The 23,339-nt window shown below is 42.4% G+C and overlaps 1 protein-coding gene across 1 annotated transcript; it reads right to left on the bottom strand.

Annotated features, from left to right (window-relative positions):
• Nucleotides 1-657: 657 nt before the first annotated feature.
• Nucleotides 658-21,110, bottom strand: LOC138665805 (claudin-10-like). Its single transcript, XM_069753650.1, has 5 exons — nt 20,410-21,110; nt 9,041-9,202; nt 3,658-3,739; nt 3,471-3,578; nt 658-911 (listed from the first exon to the last, which is right to left on the bottom strand). The coding sequence occupies exons 1-5, from the start codon at nt 20,627-20,629 to the stop codon at nt 785-787; spliced, it is 699 nt and encodes a 232-aa protein (XP_069609751.1). The 5' UTR covers nt 20,630-21,110; the 3' UTR covers nt 658-784.
• Between the last annotated feature and the right edge of the window lie 2,229 nt (nt 21,111-23,339).

Raw genomic sequence — 23,339 nt, 5'->3', positions numbered from 1 at the left:
GCAGCCGCGGTGACTCGAACATATTTTTCAAGCACGCCAAATACACTCTGTTAGCACCCGAGCATGCTCAGATAACACCTTATCTAAGCACGTTCACTCATCGCTAATACCAACACATCTGTGCCTTCAGATGACAGCACAGGGGTATTGCTGGGCACATAGAATTACCGACATGCTGTCAACACTGGCATTTAACAGGTTAACAGACTACATCACACCATGATCAAAATGTTTGCGACCAGTGACACACTTTCACAGGGCTCAAAATTCCAGGCGACTTTCATTACGGTGTGATGTGGCAGTAATCTTTGGCCAACGATGACATATGTCATGGCCACAGTCATTGTGGAGACCCAACAACTAGATGTTAGATGCAGAATTTCACCAATGTCTTCCATATGTGTCGGATTATATTCTGTTTAGAATCCAGACTTAATGAAAATTCATCTTAATGTTCACATTGAAAACATGCAATCTATGAGTCCCAGAATAATCTTTGCATATTGTTATACTGTACAAGTATTTCTTTCTCCTTATTCCTGATGCCACTTATGATTTTGTCTTCTGTATATCAGTGAGGATTTTAGATATTTCATATATTTTGTATGATTTGTACTTTTCTGGTGGAGCAGCTCCTTATTGGTGTAATGTCCCATCACTGTACAAGGGGTTTCAGATTTTATTTTTTTTTTTAAATCTTCTTTTCTTTGTGAAAAGCCAGGATAGTGCATGACATACTTAATGTCTGATAGACGCAGGGCTATTGTCCTATACGTGGTATCGGTCACACATAGGCATTCTTGTCAAAATGTCTTGGTATTCCTCTCTGTCCATTGCGGTTGTTGTTCTGATCTTGGTGGCTTGTATGGGCAGATCTCATTGACTTTGCTCCATTGTAAGGATAATTCAATCTGAAAAAAAGACAAAAATGTCATAAAATTAATGGAAATGCAAACTAAGCAAAATATATGAAGATTCATAGCAATGAGATATGTCAAGTCAGTAAGAATGATGAGGAGCAGCTCAGCCTTTCCCATCATTTTCGACAGTCATGGAGACCTGAGGTGGTACAGGAGTGCTCTGGGTTATCAGATGGTAGAAGTAGCCATGTGACCGGTATTATGGATGACATTGCTTGCTCTGTATGTGGCGCCCCAGGGTCCTGGTCGTCATAGTGGCTTTGCTTTCCTCACGGGGAGAGTAATGTTACGTTTGGAGGCAAGAAGGGATAACTGGCACCAGGTAAACACAAGCATGCAACACATTCACACTCCAGGCCACCAGGGGGAGGCTTTGATCTTTTTCACTAGGTGACTCCCCATATATATGGTAGTCTGTAGGGAAAGTCAGTCAGTTCTTGCCAGGAAGCAGACTGGACCACTCTGAGGCAGAAGAGCTGTGCAGCCACAGTGCTGCAGCTCCTGGAAAGAGACATTGAGAAAGCCGAATATATTACAGTGAGCGTGCAGGAGAGCGAAGCACATGAGAGGAACACCAGTGGGAGACCAGCCACGAGCAGGTTGCCTCCTCCTGAGGCACAGAGACCGGTAGTCGGAACACCGAGGTTGTAAGGGACGTCTACGACTTACATCAGAGACCGGCAGGACAGCTGAACTCCAAGTTACCTGTCCACCTTAATACCCAGGAGGCACGGTGACACCCTTAGAGCCGGGGCGTGCTAGAGTCCCTATAAACAGGCTCAAGTCACCAGTCATACGGGTTGTGTCCTATACTATACGGGGGACAGAAAGAGAACATCTGTGAGGACCTTATGTGAAGCCATAGGCAGTAAGGGACTACAACACCACGGCACTAGAAGAAGGCTTTGATTACCACCTGGATAAGAGGACTCCTAACTTGCCTCCAAGCCGGCCGGAGCCTGCCTGCTCTGTGATCTGGTGCTCTGGACTGTGACTGCTGAAGTCTTCAGTTTGTAAGGTAAAGAGACTGCAAACCTATGTCCTTGTTCTTCACTGCCCTTCTCACCATCTTCCATCTACACAACGGGAGCCCTGGGGATATACTTCACATGTGGGAAGGTATACCATCTAGCTGCCATAACATCACCCCAGAGGACCCCTTAAAGCAGCATCGGTCACCCTGACCGAAAACCACAGGTGGCGTCACAAACAAAAACTTTATTCCCTTTAAAGACCTTCCCCTTTTACATGGGCGCCCAGGGCCATGAACCAGGTCACCACTGTGACATCCCCCTGTGAACGCAGGACCCGGTACCGAGTACCCCACGGCCCTGGCGGGCGACTCATGTACATCTCCTATGGCTTCAGAAACTAAAGCATAAGAAGTTTAGAGATTTTCGGAGGTGAGTTATAAGACTCCTTGTAGTTGTACAATGAGATTTCTATTTTTTGCCAAAAGAAAAAAACATAACCTAATTCATTATTGCTGGTCAGATGTGCATACATGTGGTTTGCATAAGGAGATGGTAAAAAAAAATCATATTGGACTTCAAAATTCCTGATCGTCCTTCCCTCCCCGACATCAGCTGTCAGAGGCATGTTTAGACACTCCTAGATTTTTGGCTGGGGATCTGTCAGCAGGTTTTTGCTATTTAATCTGAGTACGGCATGAGGTAGGGGCTGAGACAGATTTCATCCCTCTGCAGAGGGTACGCGGCGGGAGCTGCAGCAGACAAGCCACCTTTACTTTCTCCATCCTAGGACCTTACACCACGTGACCGGGTTCCTACGATCACGTGGTGTCTCACCGCTTGGTGTCCCTGACACGCTGAGACTGCCCTGGACACCACCAGCTCTCATCTGTTCTTTAGTCTGGACAGGTTGGTTCCACGTCCCCGGATCGCCTTCCACCGCATCCACCAGACAATCCAACATTCTTTCTGCTCACCTCCATGCTTTTCAACAAAGGTATGCTTGCTTAGCATAACCTCCATTAATGAGTAGGTCCTTGACCGCCTTATTTGCCCATATCCTACTGGTACCGTTCATGTGCGCTCCCCTTTCCTTTCGTACTTAAGATTCCAGCAATGTGTCACTTATGAGGTTGTGTTCCGTTGTTTCCATACAATGAACTACTTCCTTCCTACTCACCTATTCAAGTCTATGGGTGCGCAATAAAAAAAATCTGATCCCATACGGAACATCCACATTGCATCTGATTTTTACATGTACATTGCCATTATTATCCTAGGAAACTGTATGTGATTGTGTACATTTTAAAATGGGGATGTATAATGTCACATAATACCACATGGTTGTCACATGGATGGAAAAACCGGGCACACAGATGCCACACGGATGCCAATATGGGTGAAAATCGGCCGAGATTTCTAGATGACAATCGGACGATTTTCCATATGCTCGTCTGACCCCGGCCTTAATGAAGTAATAAACCTTGATTGTTGAATTTATTAGTTGTTTTCTTGAGATACTTTAACAGTGTATAAGAATCATTAGGACATTCAGATTACATGGCATTGTTTTTCATACCTCTCTTTTTTGATAGCATCATTCAAAGACAGGCAGAGAATAGCACCTCCGATGACGGTAAGAGATGATCCTGCCCATCCGATAAACAGCGCTGCTCCCAGCTCGTACCTGTCATAGAAGAGTGATTCAGACATGTCTTCCACCATGCGCCTGCCTTTTTTATCAGTTATATTATTTCCTAACTTACTTTTGCTCCACGAATGTTGGATCAAAGAATTCAGATGTTATTTTGTGCGCATAGAGGGACACTCCAGACATGGCACAAAGACCTACAACAGATATGAAAAGGAAGGTCAATTTTTGTCTATTTTGCCTCTCCATTAATCAGCAAGGCAGAATAAAAGGCTCTGTTCACTGGATACATCAGTCACAAAACTGGAGAAATATTGTCATTGTAAATAAAGTATCTTAGGTGCAACTTTTAAGCCTATATTTATTCATATCATGATTTAAAGAAGAGCACTTTTAGAGTGGTCATCATAACAAAAAAAATCTTAAACGACTTGACTTACAGTCTGAATTGTAGACCAGAGCTGCAATCATAGTTCAGCTCTGAAATCTGCAAAATGAGAAATACAGCTCTGTTCTACTGCAATTCAAGCTGTAACACAGGAACAGAAAAAGTTAAAAACTTTCAAACTTTTTCCCAAAAAATGGATCATTAGAAAATAAAGAAATAAATGTTACTTACCATTCAAATTTCCCATCACTTCAGCACCGCTGCTTTGGTGGTCTCCACTTGGACTTGAATTGATGAAATCCCATTCATCAGTCAGCTGCAAGGTCAGGTGACTACCGAATGGGACAGCATCACTTTGGGTCCCAGCGGAGACCACTGGATTGGCAGTTCTGCCGAAGTGGGAAATGAATTTTTTTAAAATAATAATAATCTTCTTGCTGAGCTAAATTTAGTCTAGAAAACCAGGATCACTCAGTCTGAGTATCCAGGTCCTGTATAGCATCCTGGATGTGTGTCTGTTTCTTCCATGTCCCATACTGCACTATACGTGCATTCTACAGTATAAAGTAATGCTTAAAGGGAACCTGTCACCATGTTTGGCCAATAAGACATATGGCCATCACCATTCAGTGCTGATATGCAGCATTCTATAATGCTCCCAACCCGACCTGCAAGAGAAGAAAAATAACTTTTATTATACTCACCTGCGGGGCGGTCGGGTCTGATGGGTGTCGCTCTTCTTGGTCTGGTGCCTCCCTTCTTCCTCCAATGCCGCCCACCTGCTTGCTTTGTGTGGATGACGCGCCTCCTCGGCACCGCACTCCTGCGCAGGAGCACTTCTCTGCCCTGTTGAGAGCAAAGCAAAGTACTGCAGTGCGCAGGTGTCAGGAAGGCTCAAAGAGCCCCGACACATGCACACTGCAGTACTTTTCTCTGCCATCCACAGGGCAGAGAAGTACCCTTGAGCAGCAGCACTGTGCCGTGGTCACTGTGTGGATGATGCAGCGACACATCATCCACACGAAGCAAGTAGAAGGGCGGCACTGTAAACAGATGGGAGGTGCCATACCAAGAAGAGTGACACCCCTCGGACCAGACCGCCCTGCAGGTGAGTATATATATATATATATATATATATATATATATACATACACTAACATTCAAAAGTTTAGGGTCACTTAGAAATTTCCTTATTTTTTAAAGAAAAGCACAGTTTTTTTTCCAATGAAGCTAACATTAAATGATTCAGAAATACACTCTATACATTGTTAATGTGGTAAATGACTATTTTAGCTGCAATTGTCTGGCTTGTAATGCATTATCATCATAGGTGTATAGAGGCCCATTTCCAACAACCATCACTCCAGTGTTCTTATGGTACTCTCTGCTTGCTAACTGTGTAAGAAGGCTAATGAATGGTTAGACTACCCTTGAAAACCCTTGTGCAAGTATGTTAGCACAGCTGAAAACAGTTTGGCTGATTAGAGAACCTATAAACTGGACCTTCCTTTGAGCCAGTTGAGAATCTGGAGCATTAAATTTGTTGGTTCCATTAAACTCTCATAATGGCCAGAAAAAAAGAACTTTCATGTGAAACTCGACAGTCTATTCTTGTTCTTAGAAATGAAGGCTATTCCATGCGAGAAACTGCCAAGAAACTGAAGATTTCCTACAATGGTGTGTACTACTCCCTTCAGAGGAGAGCGCAAACAGGCTCTAACCAGAGTAGAAAGAGAAGTGGGAGGCCTCCGCTGCACAACTGAGCAACAAGACAAGCACATTAGAGTCTGTAGTTTGAGAAATCGACGCCTCACAGGTCCTCAACTGGCAGCTTCATTAAATAGTACAGGCAAAACGCCAGTGTCAACGTCTACAGTGAAGAGGTGACTCCGGGATCCTGGCCTTCAGGGCAGAGTGGCAAATAAAAAGCCATATCTGAGACTGGCTAATAAAAGGAAAAGATTAATATGGGCAAAAGAACACAGACATTGGACAGAGGAAGATTGGAAAAAAGTGTTATGGACAGACAAATCCAAGTTTGAGGTGTTTGGATCATACAGAAGAACATTTGTGAGACGGAGAACAACTGAAAGATGCTGGAAGAGTGTCTGACGCCATCTGTCAAGCATAGTGGAGGTAATGTGATGGTCTGGGGTTGCTTTGGTGCTGGTAAAGTGGGAGATTTGTACAAGGTAACAGGGATTTTGAATAAGAAAGGCTATCACTTTGCAACGCCATGCCATACCCTGTGGACAGCGCTTGATTGGAGCCAATTTCATCCTACAACATGACAATGACCCAAAGCACACCTCCCAATTATGCAAGAACTATTTAGGGAAGAAGCCGGCAGCTGGTATTCTATCTATAATGGAGTGGCCAGTGCAGTCACCAGATCTCAACCCCATTGAGCTGTTGTGGGAGCAGCTTGACCGTATGGTACGCAAAAAGTGGCCATCAAGCCAAACCAACTTGTGGGAGGGGTTTTCTCCAGATTACCTCAGCAAATTAACTGCTAGAATGCCAAAGGTCTGCAATGCTGTAATTGCTGCACAGGGAACATTCTTTGACAAAAGCGAAGTTTGAAGGAGAAAATTATTATTTCAAATAAAAATCTTTTTTTCAAACATTGTCAATGTCTGGACTAGATTATCCATTCATCTGGCAACTCATTTTATCTATAAAAGTATGAGTTTTTATGGAAAACACAAAATTGTTTGGGTGATCCTAAACTTTTGAACGGTAGTGTATGCATGTGTACATGTGTATATATATACTGGGCCCAGTCACGTAGTATATTGCCCAGTCATGTAGTATATTGCCCAGTCACGTAGTACATTGCCCAGTCACATAGTATATTGCCCAGTCACGTAGTATATTGCCCAGTGACATAGTTTATTTCCCAGCTACGTAGTATATTGCCCAGTCACGTAGTATATTGCTCAGTGACGTAGTTTATTGCCCAGCCACGTAGTATATTTCCCAGCTACGTGGTATATTGGCCAGTCACGTAGTATATTGCCCAGCCACGTAGTATATTGCCCAGCCACGTAGTATATATCCCAGCTACGTAGTATATTGGCTAGTCACGTAGTATATTGCCCAGTGACATAGTATATTGCCCACCCACATAGTATACAGCACAGAGCCACGTAGTATACAGCACAGACACGTAGTATATTGCCCAGTGACGTAGTATATTGCCCAGCCACGTAGTATATTGCCCAGTCACGCAGTATATTGTCCAGCCACGTAGTATATTGCCCAGTCACGTAGTATATTGCCCAGTCACGTAGTATATTGCCCAGCTACATAGTATATTGCCCAGCCATGTATGTACCAGGTTAAATAATAAAAAATAAACATATACTCTCCTTCCGAGGGCCCCATGTAGTCCTGTCGCCTGTGTGCGGTGCACGCAGCAGCTTCCGGTCCCAGGGTTGGTATGAGCGCAGGACCTGTGATGATGTCGCGGTCACATGACAGTGATGTCATGGCAGGTCCTTCTTGCATAGCATCCTTAGCACCGGAACCTGCCGCTTGCAGTGCCGAGGATACCGCGCCACGTCGGAGGGTGAGAATAACTTTTTTTTTAATTATTCTTATTTGTAACATTAGATCTTTTTACTATTGATGCTGCATACAAAGTTGGTCACACAGGGTTAATAGCTGCGTAACCGGAGTGCGTTACACAGCGCTCCGGTAACGCTGGCATTAACCCTGTGTGAGGGCTGACTGGATGACTGGAGGGGAGTATGGAGCGGGTACTGACTGCGGGGAGGAAAGAGCAGCCATACTGCCGCCGGACTGTGGCCGTCACTGATTGGTCGTGGCAATGGTTGTGAGTGTGACGCCCAGGAGACCGGGATACCCAGCACCGGCCAATGGGGTCTGTCTCTTGAGGGGGATGTCACGGGTGGCTTGACCCGGTGCTGTGGCCTCAGGCAATGCACAGTGTAAAGGGTATTGTGAGGGGACAGGCACTTACTTGATCAGCAGCAGGTTCTCCCAGCGGTGACGATCCCGATCCTGGATAGATGGCTATTGTCCAAATGAAAGACTGAGGCAATGAAACGTTTAACCAGTTTACTTTAACATAAAAGGATTTACAACCAGTCCTGTCACCGGAGTCTGTATGGGAACTCTGAGTTACTTTGACCCTGCCGGGGTCTTCGCCTCTTATTGTGCGCAATTTCTGTGTGGCCCTGCTGCTGTATGTGAACTGGCTGCCGGCCCAATCTGTCCCCTCCGGGTCCTGGTTCGACGGGCAACCTGAGTCCTTTTATCGGCTTACCCCCTCCGGGAGTACCGCTGAACTCTGTGTCTGTTGCTGCGTCCGGCCCTAGTGAAGCTGATATCACCTCACGTTTTTCCGGTTGCTGTATTATATATAATGAATACAGCCACGGATCCGGTATCAGTCTTTGCGCCTGTTCTGGGTAGTGATTAATGCTACCCGGTTCTCACAATGTCCCTTTTCTCTGTCCCTCTTCTCCTCAGGCCGGTGATTTGGGCCTGGAAACCGTCATAGGGCTGTTAGAAATTCAGCTGTATGACCTCTCACTATCAGCTCCTTAGCCCAACTGCCAGTACTTCTCTCAGACCAGAATGGATCAAGGGGAGTCTCTGGAGCTCCCCCTTCTGGCCGGAGGTGGTAGTGCAGTCTTGCTATTTTAGCATTTGTATTTAGTATCAGTAACTATTTTTGTGGCAAATACCCCTAGGGGTGCCACATGAGCGTTTTGCCATGACCAATCAGCGACTTGGATTCCATGACAGACAGAGGCTGCGACCAATGAATATCCGTGACAGACAGACAGAAGGATAGACAGAAAGACGGAAGTGACCGTTATACAATTATATAGTAGATATCTAAAATATATATATATATATATATATATATATATATATATATATATATATATATAATTGTTCTTCTCTTACAGGTCAGGTTGGGGGCAGATAGACTGCATTACAGAATGCTGAGTATCAGCCCTAAAAAGTGATGGCCGTATCTCTTATTGGTCAAACCTGGTGATAGGTTCACTTTAATTTTGGAATCTGTGTAACATGTTATAACTGATAGCAGGATTTTGGATGCAAGCACACTTACCACTCATGATAAACAGCAAGCCAGAGAAAGTGGTGAGTTTTGCTTTAGTGTCCTCTGAGCCTCCAATCTTAGTGCACTTCATTCCAACAAGTGCAAAAATGGAGCCAAAAAAACCCAGACTAACAGCAGCTATTAGCAAACCCCGGCAAGCTTGGATGTACCCTGAAATCAAAGATTATTGGGAAACAAAGATTTTTACTGGTTAGTAGAATTTGAGTGACGTGCACAAAATATGCAAGCTACTGTTATGCATTGAAGACATTTACAAATCTAAAACTTTTCAAAAATACATAAAATATTTGCCCATTTCTTTATAAAACGACCCTCATTAAATTGGAGGTGACCTGGCACACAGCTGTAAAAAAAAATTCCACTTGAGAAAACTATTGGATTACAATTGATTTTGTCAATTGGTGATGGGAATTTTTTTAACTTATAGTATATGAGAAATATAGTGTTTCATGTTGTCTACTTAAATATCCCATCATTTAATACTTGGAATTACTTGGTTTACCACAACTAGAGATACTCTTAAAGGGACTCTGTCACCTGAATTTGGCGGGACTGGTTTTGGGTCATATGGGCGGAGTTTTCGGGTGTTTGATTCACCCTTTCCTTACCCGCTGGCTGCATGCTGGCTGCAATATTGGATTGAAGTTCATTCTCTGTCCTCCATAGTACACACATGCACAAAGCAATCTTGCCTTGTGCAGGCATGTACTATGGAGGACAGAGAATGAACTTCAATCCAATATTGCAGCCAGCATGCAGCCAGCGGGTAAGGAAAGGGTGAATCAAACACCCGAAAACTCCGCCCATATGACCCAAAACCAGTCCCGCCAAATTCAGGCGACAGGTTCCCTTTAATTAGTGACTCTATTCTCTGGCAAATACAGATGGGGCATATAAAAAGTGGTTATAGTGAATAAAATCTTTAAAAGGGATCTGTCAGCAGGATTTCACACTGCAAGCTGTTTATATGTGCAATGTGCATGTAACTCTTCCATAGACAAGTGCAGCAATACATTTACATGGCCAGAACATTCCTCAATTACTGAGAAGTCTTCATTGGCATAGATGTGCAGGTGAGATCTGAAGCCTCTGTCGCTCCAGCTCTATTCCCCACCCAGCATCGCCTCCTCTTGCTTTACCGATGGCTCTTTTGCCTAAAGTCACACAACATTGGCCTCTGTCAGTAAAGGTACCTTCACACTAAACGATATCGCTAGCGATCGGTGACGTTGCAGCGTCCTTGCTAGCGATATCGTTCAGTTTGACACGCAGCAGCGATCAGAATCCTACTGTGATTTCGTTGGTAGGGGCTAGAAGGCCAGAACTTTATTTGGTCGCTGGCTCTCCCGCTGACATCGCTGAATCGGCGTGTGTGACACCGATTCAGCGATGTCTTCGCTGGTAACTAGGGTAAACATCGGGTTACTAAGCGCAGGCCGCGCTTAGTAAACCGATGTTTACCCTGGTTACCATCCTAAAAGTAAAAAAAACAAACGCTTCATACTTACCTTCCGCTGTCTGTCCTCCGGCGCTGTGCTTTCCTGCACTCACTGTGAGCACAGCGGCCGGAAAGCAGAGCGGTGACGTCACCGCTCTGCTTTCCGGCCGCTGTGCTCACAGCCAGTACAGAGAAGCAGAGTGCCAAGGACAGACAGCGGAAGGTAAGTATGAAGCGTTTGTTTTTTTACTTTTAGGATGGTAACCAGGGTAAACATCGGGTTACTAAGCGCGGCCCTGCGCTTAGTAACCCGATGTTTACCCTGGTTACCGGCATAGTTGGTCGCTGGAGAGCTGTCTGTGTGACAGCTCTCCAGCGACCAAACAGCGACGCTGCAGCGATCCGGATCGTTGTCTGGATCGCTGCAGCGTCGTTTAGTGTGAAGGTACCTTAAGGCTGGAGGAGGCAACGCTGGGCACAGGGTATAGAGCTGGTGTGATGGAGACTTCAGATCTACAAAAAGCTCTTCAACCTCATTTGCATATCAACTCAAATGCCGATTTCTCAGTGTGAAGAATATGGGAGATATAATTTCATGTCAATCATTTGTATCCTATCTAGCATAGGATTATTAAACCCCCTTCAGCGTTCAGCTGTATGAGAACACCTAGCTCAGCGGGGGGGGGGGGGGGGTCAGTCAAGCCTCAAAAGGCTGGGTGACAAATCTCCCACCTTGAGCCAACTAAACTCAGAACAAAAGTCTTGTTTGTCATGTGGGTGCCATGTGGTCTAATTTGTTTGTTCCAGCATCTATGATTTTAAGGAGAATATGGACTTATTGTGCGTCCTGGTCACACAGCGGTTACATTTTCGAGATCTCTGGACTGGACCGAACGCCTTCCCGAGTTTCAATCCATTCTAGCACCACAGGGTGGTGTGATACGTAGAATGGCTAGTAGGAACCAGAAAACAAAGATATGTTTGGCTTCAACTCGCAGCAGGGGCCCGCTGGATCTTATGGTGCCAAAACCTCCTCCCTATGACAGTCTATTAGGGAGTTATGAGCCATCTTAAGTTTTAGAGTTTTTAGCTGCTAGAGATAAGGGGACAGGGTTTAGGTTTAGCCCAGAGGTCAGGAGGGGAGTGACCCAAAGGGGATAAAAGCTAGTCAAAGGCCATGTGGTCCCTCTCTCTGTTATGCATGGGTCCACTTCAAAAGGGGGGGGTCACGTCAAGTAACATGCTGTTAAGGACCCATGTACAAACCAATAGTTGGGGGGAGAATCCTGCATACAGATTCCTTTTAATAAATGTTTTAGCTTCCATATAATAGATCCGCCCACTACACTGAAAATCTCAGAAGGGGCAGAGGTGAAAATGAATAAATCGCAAGTTATAATATATCTTTTCTCATAAAATTATAAATCAGTTTACTCAGCTCCTCCTGCTCTATAACATGGTGCCTGCAGCTTAGATTGCATTTTTATTGTGACAAGTTTCCTTTAAATTTGATGGTACAATACTTTTCAACTACAAAAAAAAGTTTGTTATAGCTGTAAATAGAACATTTTAATGCATCTACCTTTCATGAAGTAGCAAAAATTGACTAAAGTCATAATGTAACCCAGGTCTAAATAACTGGTGCAGGTATAAACCAGGAGAGATAGACATTTTTTACTTAGATGCAATTTAAATTTCCAGTTTATAGAAGAAACGTTAAAGACATATTTTTATTTTTTTATTTTTATTTTTTGCCTTGAAGAGATTATGGCTCCAGCATTCATGTAAAGGTTCAAACAGTAGTCAGATAAAACAAACAGGAATGTATTTAGGAGTTAGCCATTAACAAGCTCTTATACTGGCTCATTAACTTTTAGGTCTCTAGAACAGGACCATGGCTTACAGAAATTGCTTTTGCAGAATATTTGTAAGATCCCTTTAATTAACAATTCCAAATAATACCTAATGTTTGATCATGTGGTGGCTTGATCCTAACATTTCTGTATAGATTAATTATAATTTATTTGCTTTGTCCAAATGTCAAATTGTTCGTAATGAAACATTTGTTCCAAACTCAACCAAATTTAAGATGCACAGATGAAGAATGCTGATGCTTCTTTCCATGACAATTAAAATTGACCGCTTGAATAACAATGGTTGTGCCACCTATGGATGGGCAAATGGTTAATCGACTGCTGTTGCTGATACATTCCCCATGACCAGCATAACATTCCATATTTAAAGAGGATGTCCAGGTTTGACAAGGAAATCTGCAGTCACTCTACATGACTCCAGATATATGAATCCTCACAGCATGCACTGTCAGGATTTTCCAATGTCAGTGGTGAGACCAGGAGGTCGTAAGAATGCAAGTACGTAATTTGCCTACTTCAAGTCACATTCCGACTAGACGTGCGCGCACTCGCAGAATTCACTTGTATTGAGCAAGGCCGTGCATGTCTAGTGAGAATGTGGATGAGATTATGCATCTCACTTACTTGCGGTCAGACCACTCGCTCTCTGCGCTGACATGCTGTAAGTGACGCTATGCACCCTGTAATCATTCTCACGCGGTAAGGATGCTTTGCGCGCTGTACATAGTGGATGCTTTCCTGAAACGGAAAGTACTTGCAAGCAGCATAATACAAAGAATAGCAGCTATTCTTTGTATTATACTGCTTGCAAGTACTTTCCGTTTCAGGAAAGCATCCACTATGTATTTCCTTTGAGTAGAGGGCTTTTCGGTCTCTTTCGTCCCGCTACATTTAGCCCAACTTGGGTCTCTCCCTAAGGTGGCTAGCATGTATGTATCGCTTGCGCGCTGTAAGGATTCATGACTCTGCAGTGACCTAGAGTGAGTGGAGACGTTTGTGCCTAACCTGGGCAACCCGTTAAATAATAGCTGTAGAAAATCTTTGAGGTCACTTGGACATCTAAAATTAGGAAAAGCAAAATTTGGCTTTTGGTCTACACTACGTTCCTATTTCTATATTTTATTGGAAATCTCCACTTATCATTATACGAACAAAGCACAGCTGATACATAAATATTACGCTGTAGCAGGGGAGGACACTGGGAGCCCCCTCCTAGGGATTGTAATGCGTCCAATTGAGCAGATCCCCAATAATCAAGAAGTTATCCCTTTGTCAAACACTTTAACATCCTGGGATCATAAGTTACCTAGCTCATTGGAAAGAGCGCCCTCCTCCCTTGGCCACTGTGCAGCTGCACCATTTGTCCACCTCTTTGCTGAAGCTCTGTAGCAGTGACTGGAAGTGGTTATATTTGTCAGAGAAACTTATCGTATTTAAAGGGAACCTGTCACCAGAAATAAAACACTATTAACCTGCAGGTATGGGGTTAATCTGCAGGTCAATAATGTTACTAACCTGCCCGGCGCCCGCATGTAGCCGAATGCTGCGGGAGAAAATGAACTTCATGTTCAGTCATGACTCTGAGAATACAGAGCGACGGCTGTAACCGCACCCTCAGCAGTGATTGACAGCAGGCCCCAATGAAGAGCAAGTGTCAGCCAGGGTCGGGAGTGAAGTTACAGCCGCCACTATCTACACTCAGAATGGTGCCAGAACCAGCACCGGTGCCGCCCCGGTAGCTAAAACCTGAACGCTGCCAGAAGGAATAAAATTAATTTTCTCCTCGCAGTGTTCAGCTAAGTGCCGGCACCAGGCATGTTAATAATGCTATTAGCCTGCAAATTAACCCCATACCTGCAGATTAATAGCATTTTTTCTGGTGACGGGTTCCCTTTAATACTACAACTAGGATGTTACTTCTGGCATGAAAATCTACTCTGTTTTTTTCTGGTTTTGTAGAAAGAGGTTTTCCACTAATATGGGCGTGTTTAAACAATCCTATCCCTGAATAATATTACTGAATTTTCTACATTTTCACTTCGCTGATGTCCCCATTGATACCAATCACTTCCAGTTCACAACTTAACCCCTTAATGACAGCCAATACGTCTTTTAACTGACCTGAGATATAAGAGAATAGCCTCCCCATACAGGTGACAATCCAGCAGCTGTCGGCTGTACGCTATAGTTGACAACTTGCTGCATCAGCCACGATCAGTGTTTGCACCGTCCAACTCTGTTTAACCCCTTAGATGCTGCTGTAAATAGTGACTACATCATTATAAATGGTTAACAGAGTGTGGGGTCTTCCTCTTTATCCCAGTCGGTGCCCTGAGATCATTATTTTGCGGTCCTGATGTTTGCCATGGCAATTCATGACCAAATAGCGGCCTTAGAATTTGACGGCTGTAGTAATCTGTTCAGAAGTTAGAGGCATTTAGGTGGTAAAATGCACATTTTCATTTCAGTCATACCACTTTGCATTAATTCCTGAAAAGCACCTGAAGGGTTAATAAACTACCTGACAGCAGTTTTCAATATGTCAGGGGGTTCTGTATCTAAAATGGTATCATTTTTGGGTGTTTCCCAATATATGGGACCCCTAAAGTCACTTCAAACATGGATAAGTCCGTAAAAAATTAATTTTCTAAAAATTTCCTTGAAAAAATGAAAAATTTCTGCTACATTTTTAAACCCCTTAAAATGCTAACAAAATAAAAGAACATTTTATAAATGGTGCTGATGTAAAGCCGACATGTAGGAAATGTTATTTATTAATGTTTTGCTATGGAATGACCATCTGGATTAAAGGGATAATCATTCAAAGTTTGAAAATTGCCAATTTTTTTTACATTCTTCTCAAATTTCTGATATTTTTTATGAATAAACACAAAACATATTGACCTAAATTTACCATTATCATAAAGTATAATGTGTCCTGAAAAAACAAACTCAAAATCACTGGGATTTGTTGAAGCGTTCCAGAGTTATTACCGCATAAATTGACATGGGTCAGATTTAAAAAATTTGGCTCCGTCATTAAGGGGCTTGCTTTGTAGTGCACCTCAAAGTGAGTCCTGTCCTCCAATTTCCCAGGGCATACTCATCTGATGGTGGCATGTCAGCCAAACAGTCAGGATAAGTGCTGTCCACCAGGGAAAGATCACATATCATAGAATTAGCAAAGACAAGGTCAATGCAGCTGTCTGTGCATGATCACTGGAGATGCCATTGATTATACTCAACCATAGAAATCAATTTGATATAGAGATCTGCTTATGCAAGATAAATATTAACAGGCAAACCGTGTGCAATAAAAAACCAAACACATTGCAGACAGTGGCAGCTGTTAGCTTTGGCACACTGCTCGGCTGCTATGGAACCCATGAGTAACCATGGGAACCTACTGTCGACCAACACTACTTGGCGTCTCAGTTTTAGTGGTATCTGCCTCTAGTTTCACCATTCAGTCTTTAGGCGGCATTGTACTGTGTTGGGGACACCTTGACGCACTACATTCTTTTGCATGTGTAGAGTTGTCGTGATATTGTGTGTTTAGTGGGAATAGTAGGGGAATCCACTGTGGTGGTATCAAATTGTGTTTCTGCGGGCGTCCTTTTGGGGTGAATAATAATACTCCATGGGGCAAGGAAAAGGGTTTTGTAGTGGGTAAGAACTAAAGGACTTCAGTAGGTGCACAATTATTGCGTTTCTTCTATGATTGCACCTATGCACCATCACACCACCTACTCCACCAAATATATATTTTTTAGGGGGAAGGAGAGGCAGGACAGGGGGTGTAGGTGGCTGGCCCCATTAGGGATTTTGCTACAGGTCCCCATGATTTCTATGTACGACCCATCTACTCCACCAAGTTTTTTCTGGTGGGAGGTGGTGTGTGGGGACAGGAGAGAGGCTGTAGATAGTTGGCCCAATTAGGACTTTTTCTACAGAGCTCCATGATTTCTACAGTTGTGGCCAAAAATATTGACACCCCTGCAATTCTGTCAGATAATACTCAGTTTCTTCCTGAAAATGATTGCAAACACAAATTCTTTGTTATTATTATCTTCATTTAATTTGTCGTAAATGAAAAAACACAAAAAAATTGCCCTAAAGCCAAATTGGATATAATTCCACACAAAACATAAAAAAGAGGGTGGACAAAAGTATTGTCACTGTTCAAAAAACCATGTGATGCTCCTCTAATTTGTGTAATTAATAGCACCTGTAACTTACCTGTGGCACCTAACAGGTGTTGGCAATAACTAAATCACACTTGCAGCCAGTTGACATGGATTAAAGTTGACTCAACCTCTGTCCTGTGTCCTTGTGTGTACCACATTGAGCATGGAGAAAAGAAAGAAGACCAAAGAACTGTCTGAGGACTTGAGAAACCAAATTGTGAGGAAGCATGATCAATCTCAAGGCTACAAGTCCATCTCCAAAGAACTGAATGTTCCTGTGTCTACCGTGCGCAGTGTCATCAAGAAGTTTAAAGCCCATGGCACTGTGGCTAACCTCCCTAGATGTGGACGGAAAAGAAAAATTGACAAGAGATTTCAACGCAAGATTGTGCGGATGCTGGATAAAGAACCTCAACTAACATCCAAACAAGTTCAAGGTGCCCTGCAGTCCGAGGGTACAACAGTGTCAACCCATACTATCCGTCCGCGTCTGAATGAAAAGGGACTGTATGGTAGGAGACCCAGGAAGACCCCACTTCTTACCCTGAGACATAAAAAGCCAGGCTGGAGTTTGCCAAAACTTACCTGAAAAAACCTAAAACGTTTTGGAAGAATGTTCTCTGGTCAGATGAGACAAAAGTAGAGCTTTTTGGGCAAAGGCATCAACATAGAGTTTACAGGAGAAAATAAGAGGCATTCAAAGAAAAGAACACAGTCCCTACAGTCAAACATGGTGGAGGTTCCCTGATGTTTTGGGGTTGCTTTGCTGCCTCTGGCACTGGACTGCTTGACAGTGCGCATGGCATTATGAAGTCTGAAGACTACCAACAAATTTTGCAGCATAATGTAGGGCCCAGTGTGAGAAAGCTGGGTCTCTCTCAGAGGTCATGGGTCTTCCAGCAGGACGATGACCCAAAACACACTTCAAAAAGCACTAGAAAATGGTTTGAGAGAAAGCACTGGAGACTTCTAAGGTGGCCAGCAATGAGTCCAGACCTGAATCCCATAGAACATCTGTGGAGAGATCTAAAAATGGCAGTTTGGAGAAGGCGCCCTTCAAATATCAGGGACCTGGAGCAGTTTTCCAAAGAAGAATGGTCTAAATTCCAGTAGAGCATTGTAAGAAACTCATTGATGGTTACCGGAAGCGGTTGGTCGCAGTTATTTTGGTTAAAGGTTGTGCAACCAAGTATTAGGCTGAGGGTGCCAATACTTTTGTCTGGCCCATTTTTGGAGTTTTGTGTGAAATGATCAATGTTTTTCTTTTTGCTTCATTCTCTTTTGTGTTTTTTCATTTAAGACAAATTAAATGAACATAATAATACCAAAGAATTTGTGATTGCAATCATTTTCAGGAAGAAACTGAGTATTATCTGACGGAATTGCAGGGGTGTCAATACTTTTGGCCACAACTGTATGTATGCCCCTGATTACAGATAGCATTGTTTGGTAAACTATTTCTTAAAAACTAAATCAGCGTAACTATTTAGCATTAACTTAATTCCTATAAATTCTGGGGTTTGTTACATACAGAATGAAATAAAAAAGGATTCATAACATGAGACAATAAAAGCAATAAGTAAAGTACACATGAGCGTAATGAGAGAGTGGAAAGCGCACTGCTCTAAGGGCTTACAGTCTACCATTGTATGTAGCCTCCATGAATAATAATATAATCTTTATTTTTATATAGCGCTAACATATTCCGCAGCTCTTTACAGTTTGCACATATTATCATCACTGTCCCCGATGGGGCTCACAATCCGGAGAAAACCCACGCAGACATGGGGAGAACATACAAACTCCTTGCAGATGTTAATCCTTGGTGGGATTAGAACCCAGGACCCCAGTGCTGCAAGGCTGCAGTGCTAACTACTGAGCCACCGTGCTGCACCTATGTGGATATTGACAGAAGTAGGTCCACGTACAAGAACAGCACATTAGTATGTTGCTCATCTTGGCTGTTTAGTACATTTTTAAATACTTTTAACCCTTGTGAATATCATCTCAAATAAAATTTTTCTAAGTAGCAGAATTTGCTAACTCAGAATGTTCCCCTATGCTCTCGTTAGTCCTGTATTATGTAGGTGGTAGAAACATCACCTTATAGGACAGAGACCCTGTTACAGATTTTTCCTGGGGGCCCAGAATCAAACACAGAGCAAGGACATGGGAGGAATCAGACTATAATTACTCTCTTGATCTCTGCAGATGACATTTAGATCTCAAACATTTTTCTTATGGCAGTTCTTTGTCTACTAGGACAAAAAGAGGCCGAGTGGTTGAACGTGACCTGATAAGAATCTAATGTAAAGTGTCTCCATCCTCTGTAACCTATTGAATGGTATACATTTGATTCAAAGCGACACTTCAGGGGTTATGAATTCTCTTGAGAAAGAGTTTTACTGAGCACACTCGGCCACTGTTACAGATTGCTATGCAACCAATGCATTCAGATTTAAACTATATTTGCTCAAATGGGGCGTGCTACACATAAATTGATATTATTTTTTAAACCACTTTAACATTGTCACTTGGAAAGATCAGTAAGGACAATCTCCAGCAACAGTATAAAAAAAAAAAGGAAAAGTTAAAACATAACTTTTACTGAAAAAATATAAAAACAACATTTTGGAGTTCATGTGATTAAAAATTAAGATCCATCATGTTACGAGCTTATATATATATATATATATAGCGTATAGTGCAAAGCTTAGTCGCTACAACTATTAAAGGGAGAGAACCTGTCATGTCCCCAAACACTATTAAGGGCTCATACTCATTTGAGCGAAATTCGGATGAGTCTCGCATGGCAATACCCGGCGCTGCTGCCACACGCTCCGCTCCTCTGTGCCAGGTGCAGTGCCGGGTATTGCCATGTGAGACTCATCTGAGTTTCGCACAGGTGAGTATGAACCCTTAACCTGTAGATATAGGGTTAATCTGCAAGTTAATAGCATTTTAAAGCTGACCATCCCGGCACTGATTGCCATGCTGCCGGGACAAAATTAACTTTATTCCTTCTGATAGCCTCCAGCTTTCAGTCATAGAGGCGTGGCCGGCCCATGTACAGGCATCGCCTGTCAGTCAGTTTGGCAGGGTGTGCTTATAGACCCCGCTCTCGGTATACTGATGCCAGTATGCCTCTATGATTTAAAGCCGGTGGCTGCCAGGAGAAATAAAGTTAATTTCCTCCGGGTAGTTGTGCTGTCAGTTGATTGGCTGGGCAGCTTTAGAACACTATAAACCTTCAGATTAACACTATATCTGCAGAGTGCTTGGGGTCATGACAGGGTCTCTTGAAGGGCAATGATAGCCCCCATTTTCAGCTATTGAAATTAATGAAGTTAAGAGACAAGTTTCTCTTACTATATTTGCTAAAACACACAGTTATATTAGTGTTTCATAATGTTAGACAAAAACATTACAACACTGCTAGAAAATTATGGGACCATCCTGTTCCTCTGTAATCATCCAATATGGATTTCTTTACCAAATAATAAAGACAAAAAATTACATAAAGGCACTTTATGGTTGAACATCTCCATGGTCATAGATACATGCCAGAACCACCACTCAAACTACCACTGGTATCCAGAATTAAAAATCTGTAGAGTACTCAGACACCTTTTCCATTACTCCCAAATTTATTTTCCTGCAAATAGGACACAACATACAGAAAAAGACCATTAAAATCAATAGCCAATACCAATGACGGGAAGCCAATGTGATAACACTAAAAGCATTATGTCAATCAAGAAAACCATGAGACAAAGTACCGTAATTAAACAGCCCCAGTAAAATGTACATTTATTAAACTATAATTTTTAAATTTCTTAACTCCGGCTTTTTCCTTACCTTCTAAGGCCAACATAGAAGGAAAGTCCTTGCAGTTGGACACCCCAGTTGAGTCAGTAACACATGTCTTCCAAAGGTTTGACCAAAAGGTTGCAGTGGTGATAACTGTGCCATCAATACTAGACACCTTCCAGTAATCGGTGGGTAGCGTGGAACTAACCAAAACCCAGCCAGACACGGCCAGTACAAAGGCAATAATCTCAGAAGCCATGTGAGGCATCTTTTGACTAGATCAAAAGCTTTCAATGGTAGAGAATGATGTAACCAATGAAAATGGTAATCAAAGGTATAAAATTCTCGTGTTAAAAGAATAAAGATGACTGCGCACAGTTTGGAACAACACAGCAAGACGAAACCAAGAGAATGTCATCGAAACTTCTGGAAATGGTGTCTTATGAGTTTTATGGTCAGGAAAATCCAACCCTGTTCCCTACCAGTCCCTCCCTAATTAATTCAGGTTCATTCCATCTCCTAAGTAAAGCATTCGTGCCACTTCATTCCTATATGGGACTAATGCTTGTGCTTAATGCATCTCACACCTTTCTTGTTTTAACAAGTACTCATGAATCTCGAATGTGACGTGTGAAACGACGGGTCTTGGACTAAAAGGCACAATTAATTCAATTTGTGCTGGAGATTTGTCAGTCACATATCTATTCAACCATATCACTAAAAGAATCAAATCTATTAAACTTGGTATTTTTTTTTTTGTTATTGCAAGGTAAAGAGTTAAAAAATGATGAAAAGTACATTAGTCAATGGAGATTTGATAGTTATCCCTTATGGCATAAACTTTGCTATGGAAGTTACAGAAACACTTTGTAATTTTAAATATATTCGCCAGAACACCACTTGATTGCCCTAAAGAAGGAATGATTTTTTTTGTACATTTTTATATTTAATGTTCCTTTAAACCATAAGTATTTATATTTAATTTTGTTATTTTTATGGGTTAATAACATTTTTTAGTACGGAGAATAAATATTTTAAGACTTTCCCATATTGTGTCATATTTTCTATTGCAGCTGGAAATTTCATGTTTGATACTTTTCCAGACACTAAAACTAGAGTTGGTTTCATGTTAAGACCCTCGACAAGTTTTGGCATATAAATCATTTTTATGGATTCTAGTTGACTAATAACCCAGAACTGGCACACTAACAAGTTAATTAGCAACTTGGAAGATTTGTAATCCAAACTTGTCAGAATATTAAATGAGCGTTTTTACTAAACTAAGGACTCGCTCACACTACTGTATAAATCGGACCAGTACAATATGGTTAAAAAAGGGATTGCACTCAGACCAATGTTATTCAATTAGGCAGTGCAGATCAGCGTATTTTTTCTCAGCTGTATTCGGCATGAGATACTGAACATGTGAACTTGGCGTAAGGCCGGGGTCTCAGGGTATGTGCACACGTCAGGATTTCTTGTAGAAATTTCCTGAAGAAAACCGGAGATTTTCTGCAAGAAATCCGCATTTTTTTTGGCGTTTTTTTTTTAGCATTTTGCAAGCGTAATTAGCTTGCAGAATGCTAAAGTTTTCCAAGCGATCTGTAGCATCGCTTGGAAAACTGACTGACAGGTTGGTCACACTTGTCAAACATAGTGTTTGACAAGTGTGACCAACTTTTTACTATAGATGCTGCCTATGCCGCATCTATAGTAAAAGATAGAATGTTTAAAAATAATTAAAAAAAATAAAAAAATGGTTATACTTACCTGCAGACAGCCGATCTCCTCAGCGGCATCCATTCCTATAGATGGTGTGTGTGTGCAGGACCTTCGATGACGTCGCGGTCACGTGAGCGGTCACGCGACCAATCACAGGACCGCGATGTCATCGCAGGTCCTTCACACAGACCATCTATGGGAACAGAAGCGGCAGCATGCACCGCTGAGAGGCGGGAAGACACCGGGGCCATCAGAGGGGAAGTATATGACTATTTTTTATTTTAATTCTTTTTTTTTTACCAATTATATGGTGCCCAGTCCGTGGAGGAGAGTCTCCTCTCCTCCACCCTGGGTACCAACCGCACATAATCTGCTTACTTCCCGCATGGTGTGCACAGCCCAATGCGGAAAGTAAGCAGATCAATGCACTCCTAGGTGTGCGGAATCCCCGCAATTCCGCATTTTTAATGAACATGTTGCTTTTTTTTCCGCAATGCGATTTTTTTCGCGGAAAAAAAAAGCAACATTTGCACCAGAAATGCGGAATACACTGTAATTAATAGGAGGCATATGTAAGCTTTTTTTTTTTGCTTTTTTATCACGTTTTTATAGCGAAAAACCGCGAAAAATACTGAACGTGTGCACATGGCCTCAAGATCTTATATTCAAACTCTCCCACTTTGAGCCAAGTGTCAGTTTAGTGTGTTCCTAGTCTTTCACATGAAAAAATATAATTTCTCCATTCGCCACTGTTTGAATCTGCAGAGTCTTACACACACCAAAAGATTTGTATTGGTGCATATCATACAGTTTTCAGATCTTCTCGCCGCATGCATTTTTTTTTCTCATGCCGAATTGGCATGAAAAAAATATAATATAACAATAATCCGAGTGTTTTCCGATAAAACATCACATAACACTCATCCGAGTTAAATGTTCTTGTGGGCAAGCCCTAAATTGTAGGTTGGCTTCAAAAGCGCTGATGGAATCACGGAACAAGAAAAAAAAACAAGAACTTCTGCAAGAAATCAATCCATCCAGAGTCAGACTGGGGTGTCTGGGGTACACCGAAGTAATTGACTTTAGGGGCCCACTTTACAGCTATATGCAAATATCTGTTAGCCATTAACCCTGTTATAGTGGAGCGTCGACTGTAAAACACAGGAGGCTCCTGAACATCTACTGTGCACATACTATACAGTAAATAGGATGTACAATTACGGTAGTTTACATGACAAGGTATTTTTGATCCTCCG

Source organism: Ranitomeya imitator, chromosome 2 (genome assembly GCF_032444005.1).
Source record: "Ranitomeya imitator isolate aRanImi1 chromosome 2, aRanImi1.pri, whole genome shotgun sequence".
Classification (NCBI taxonomy): domain Eukaryota; kingdom Metazoa; phylum Chordata; class Amphibia; order Anura; family Dendrobatidae; genus Ranitomeya; species Ranitomeya imitator.
Note: the sequence above shows the minus strand (reverse complement) of the source record. Positions and strands in the feature narration are given on the sequence as shown.

What these genes read in the sequence shown, in the direction of transcription:
- LOC138665805 (XM_069753650.1), bottom strand. Translation starts at nt 20,629, where the DNA reads ATGCCTCACATGGCTTCTGAGATTATTGCCTTTGTACTGGCCGTGTCT. An exon ending in TTCTATGTTGGCCTTAGAAG is followed by an intron (nt 9,203 to 20,409) that starts GTAAGGAAAAAG and finishes CTTTGATTTCAG; the next exon opens with GGTACATCCAAGCTTGCCGG. An exon ending in GATGCTATCAAAAAAGAGAG is followed by an intron (nt 912 to 3,470) that starts GTATGAAAAACA and finishes TCTTTTTTTCAG; the next exon opens with ATTGAATTATCCTTACAATG.